We start from the raw sequence: 5390 nt of genomic DNA, 5'->3' as shown, positions 1-5390 counted from the left end.
ACATTTGTGCCAGAAATTGCTTCCATTTCCTTCTATCTACTTTTTAAATAAAGACCCAGGTTAGAATAGGTCTTCAGCAACCCATGCTTGCCGTAAGAGGCGACAATCAGGATTGGGTAGTCAGGCTCGCCGATTTGGTCGATGCATAACATCATATTCAAGTTGCATAGTTCGATGCTCTTGGTGTCAATCACTGGATGATCTGGTCCAGACTGGATTATTTACAGACCGCCGTCATATGGCTGGAATACTGTTGAGTGCGGCGTTAAACAAGAAACTATTTTTAAATAGACCTACCCAATGCAAATGTATCAACTGTATTGCCCAATACTCAAAATAGATTAAAAAAAATTTCCACAACAACGTTGTGTTATTTGTTGTTAATATAATTATGCTCCTTCATGCCTTTCAGTAATATCATAATTTGCATCAATGTTTTCTTGTTGTTGTCTCGGAGAGGTGTAGTCTGGCATCAGTGTGCCTGCTGCACATCCAGTGACTGACGCGAGACGACTCGTAAACAGGAAGTTGTCCCAGACGTCACTGTCTTGTATTGCGTCGCGTCTGTGTTTAAATACCAGCCCCATTGCAGGAGCGGGTGTTGAGCCGAGATAGTGACAGCCCAGATAGTGTCAGCCAAGATGGGTGCACGTGTAAGTATAACAATGCCCGTGTATAGATGTTTAGGACATGCTAGCGTTGGTTCAGGTCGTTCATTACTGAGTTCATGAAGTGATCCGCGCGATGTCTTATATAAGAAACGACTCGTGGTTTATTCTCCTTGTAGTGTTTTATTGTTCGATAAACAATGACCACGAGTCCTTTATTTTGTGTATGAGTTATCAACATTATGTACATACTCTTTAAGGATGGAGATAAAATCTACAAGTTTTAAAAATAATCACCCCTATTTGAATAATGATAACTCCATCGCGTTTATCTGCGTTGCCCAGCTACATGTATGGGGAGCAACTCACTAGACACTCCCATTATGACGTCATCAAGTTGGGATCGCATGTTCGAATCTCCTGAAGTGACGTCATGATAGGACAACGCTTTATCGTGAAATAAACCACGCTTCATTCTTCATTGTTCTTTGCGATCTTGCTCAAGTGACGACTGTTTGGCTATCACTGCACTCAAGGACATCTATCTCGTCCTGTAGGAAATACAGAACTATCATCGCAGGAATACAGGAATAGTTCCAGCACGTAGTGTGTCAACAGAAACAAATAAAACCAAGCGATTCAAAGGGCAGAGATTTTAAGGATGTCAACTTCTTTCTTTTGAGGAAACACAACGTTTCGGAGTATATGTTTACTCCTTCATCAACACATGCTGATCCATAAGTTCTCTTCCTCATGTGTTTCAGTTCCGATGGAGGAGTAAGCATATACACGGAAACGGGGTTTTTCCTCATGAAAAAAAGTTGACACCATGAATTATATTCCTTACGTGTATCACTTCTATCTTCCATTCAAAGACTCAAGTGATTCAAGTTTTGAAATTAGAAACTCACACAATTGTCCTTTTAAGTTCAATATGACACATTGTACAAGCACAGAAAGCTCGAGGTGCTGATGCTAGCTAGATACGCACACAGTAGACTGGCAGCGAAGGGAAGGAACCAGTGGCTGTCGGGAAGAGGGGACGTTAGACACCGTAGTGGGGGTCACACCGCGTTGATGTGAGAATAGACTCCTTCCACTCAATCTGTCATATGTAACGTGACTGGATGACGTTAGACACCGAAGTGGGGGTCACAGCGCGTTGATGTGAGAATAGACTCCTTCCACTCAATCTGTCATATGTAACGTGACTGGATGACGTTAGACACCGTAGTGGGGGCCACAACGCGTTGATGTGAGGATAGACTCCTTCCACTCAGTCTGTCATATGTAACGTGACTGGATGACGTTAGACACCGTAGTGGGGGTCACACCGCGTTGATGTGAGGATAGACTCCTTCCACTCAGTCTGTCATGTGTAACGTAACTGGATGACGTTGGACACCGTAGTGGGGGTCACACCGCGTTGATGTGAGAATAGACTCCTTCCACTCAGTCTGTCATGTGTAACGTAACTGGATGACGTTGGACACCGTAGTGGGGGTCACACCGCGTTGATGTGAGGATAGACTCCTTCCACTCAGTCTGTCATATGTAACGTGACTGGATGACGTTAGACACCGTAGTTGGGGCCACAACGCGTTGATGTGAGAATAGACTCCTTCCACTCAGTCTGTCATATGTAACGTGACTGGATGACGTTAGACATCGTAGTGGTAACATGCTGGTATTACTTACAGCGAATGCGTCAAGAGATAGCTTGTTTGAAGTAATGGTACTGGCTAGATAAGACCCTGGTGCATGCTGCACACAACGCTATCCCCGTCTTGAAGCCGGGTTAGAATCAACCCCAGCGACTTATACCCTGTACGTGTGGGTGGCGTATTCGATCGGGTGACCGGGTTGATTGTTAGACGTGGTCACCATATCAATCACTGGATGTTCAGGTCCAGGCTCGATTATTTACAGGCCGACGTCGAAAAGCTTGAATATTGCCCCGTTAAAGAACGAGCAAACACATCATATCTTAAATCAGACTGTATTTTTAAAATAATTTACTGGGCATAAAATGACAATAGGGTTGAATTGCAGACTTCAGTCGGTGTGCCATATCTGGTGATAGCTGTCCAATGCGCTTGATAGTAATCAAGGGACTCGACTGCCACAGGCCGCCGTCTGACGGCTGTAATATTGCTGAGTGCAGCCTTAACCAAAACACACACACCACACACGAAGCAGTTGTAAACACCGGACATAGCCGCTATATCTCAAGGGTGGATCCCCTCGCACGCTGGGCCGAGCTCTTACGTCACTTCCTGTTTGTCTTTTGTTACAAATTATCATTGATATATTTTGGCATGAAGTATTTGACATGTTAAGATCTGAATAATGTACGCATGTTTAGATACGTGTTATAGCAATATAAAGTAGACATAATTTATGGAGAAACAACTTCTTTAATACTGTAAAGGCGACATTTCGGTACAGATCCTTCTGTTGTTTGACAGTAATCATTGTCTATCAAGACTGTATAGACGCACAATATCATTACTGCCATAATCAGAGAAAGTATGTTCATTGCAGATCCTGCTATTTGCCCTCTGGGGATTAACAACAGTTGCAGCACAGGGCTGCCCCTCCGGATGTGTGTGTCCAAGAGTTGGTCACGTGTCTTGTACAGGGCTCTCCTCCTTCCCAGAAACCTTCCCCCCATCAACGGAAGTAGTCACCATTTATCAATCTTCCTTACCGGAGATACCACCGGATTCGTTCAAGGGTCTGCCTCGCCTTAACATGGTCTCACTGTACAAGAACACGATTCAGAAAATAAGAAACTGCGCCTTTAAAAACTTGATGAAGATGAAGTCATTATCTATCTACCAATCGAACATTGATACGATTGAATCCGGAGCATTTTCTAACATGACGTTCGTAAGTCGAGGAATGTTATCTTTGTACAGCCTTACTATTGGAGCCATCCAGCCATACGCCTTTTCTTCAATATCGGATTCCCGTATCAGTATTTACAGTGCCAATATTACAACCATGGGATCATTCTCTTTCCACAAAATAGCGGCAAAGTCCTTCTCGCTGTATTTGGCAAACATTGGCCACGTGGACACCTCAGCGTTTGCAGAATTCAATGAAACCAAATCGGCCAGTATTTATTCGTGTTACATTGCAAATCTTCACTGCAATACGTTGAACGTCCTTCAGTCAGAAGTCGGTAATTACTTCTCATTCTACCAGCTAGACTTTAACTGCAGTTGTGAGCTAGCATGGTTGTTTGAGGCTGCGCAGGACAACCCCTACTTCGCCAATTCACTGAACCGAAACCGCTGCCACAACAGTTCATCCTTGTTTCCTGGCAGAAGTTTAAGAACTCTAAACGCAACGCTTCTGTGCCCGACGGGAAGTGCCACGTCTGAGTGCTTGGTGCCGGAAGTTGCCTTTCCATCCCAGTGTCCGTTGCCTGGCTCTCCAACCGAGTCTCCATTGCCTGGCAACGGAGACGGTGGTAATGGTGGTAATGGTGGTAGTGGCCACGCCGCGTATGTCCTCGTGGTGTTGACCCTTGTGACCATTCCGTTCATGACGAATCATCTGAATGACTAACCCTGTGAATGAATGTGACCTACATGTATGTAACGTGTATACACTGGATGTCCGTCTCTGACGAGCACTACACTGCACATCCCTCGCGAGTCTTCTCATACAGTGATTTATATACACATCGGATTTATCTTTACACTTACACATGGAACATTCACTTACTACCTTACTTTAAAGGTTTTTGCAAAACTTAATATGTTGAAAGTTGTACATTGGTAGCCAGACAAATACCCAGGTGGCTGTTAAGGCCCTCACAATTCGGAGCAAGATGAAGCAGATTTTATGATATTGTCCATACCTTTTTTCGCAGGGTTATTTAATAAACAAACATACTGCTACAATGGTTTTCTGAATCTAATCTCTCTACTAAGTATACACGGATGAGTGAGTGAGTGAGTGAGTGAGTGAGTGAGTGAGGTGAGTGAGTGAGTGAGTGAGTGAGTGAGTGAGTGAGTGAGTGAGTGAGGTGAGTGAGTGAGTGAGTGAGTGAGGTGAGTGAGTGAGTGAATGTGTGAGTGAGTGACTCTGTGAGTGAGTGAGTGAGTGACATGCAGCAAGGATACAGCTGGTAGTTGCAGCTACTCGTGTGTGAGGTGACTGTGTTGATTGCATGTCATCGCATCCCACATGCGTGGATCGCTGCTCACGATGTTCCAGACTTAATTCGATTGGTTGAATGTATTACATCGTACACCGACGGCGTGGAACGTTGCTCACCATATCGATGGTGACTTGCCTGGTCGACAATCGCTCAATTACAGGCCGCCGTCATATAGCTTGAATATTGCAGTGGGACGTTAAACTAACACAATTATACACCTGCCATGAGACAGTGGCCTGTACACAAACCAGACTATCAAGTGATCAATGGACCAGAAAATTCAGCGACGAGATAACGTATTTACTTATTTGAAAACACTCTTAGTCTAAAAAGGCAGTTTGCAATATCTCGGCCCAAACATATCCGTTATAGTTGACTCAGCATAATTGATAAATGCTACTTTTATAATAAAAACTCGGGGACTTTGGTTCCCCAACAGAAACATGGACCCAGTTCAAGTACATATACAACGTCAACGCCAGAGAATAAGCAGTTTACCCAAACATATTTGGGAGTAACATATACAGGGAACCTTCCCAAAGTAAGATCTTCACGGACCCCTGCCCAGCACATTGATTTTGATACAAACACATTTATTTCCATAAAGT

At 44.0% G+C, this 5390-nt stretch overlaps 1 protein-coding gene across 1 annotated transcript; it reads left to right on the top strand.

Moving 5' to 3' along the window:
• Positions 1 to 514: 514 nt before the first annotated feature.
• Positions 515 to 4522, top strand: LOC124126208 (leucine-rich repeat-containing protein 15-like). The gene is made up of 2 exons (XM_046489584.2): positions 515 to 653; positions 3153 to 4522. The coding sequence occupies exons 1-2, from the start codon at positions 642 to 644 to the stop codon at positions 4182 to 4184; spliced, it is 1044 nt and encodes a 347-aa protein (XP_046345540.1). The 5' UTR covers positions 515 to 641; the 3' UTR covers positions 4185 to 4522.
• The last annotated feature ends 868 nt before the right edge of the window (positions 4523 to 5390 follow it).

Source organism: Haliotis rufescens, unplaced genomic scaffold, assembly GCF_023055435.1.
Source record: "Haliotis rufescens isolate VD_foot unplaced genomic scaffold, xgHalRufe1.0.p SCAF_10, whole genome shotgun sequence".
NCBI lineage: Eukaryota > Metazoa > Mollusca > Gastropoda > Lepetellida > Haliotidae > Haliotis > Haliotis rufescens.
This window is presented reverse-complemented; position numbering and strand designations above follow the sequence as displayed.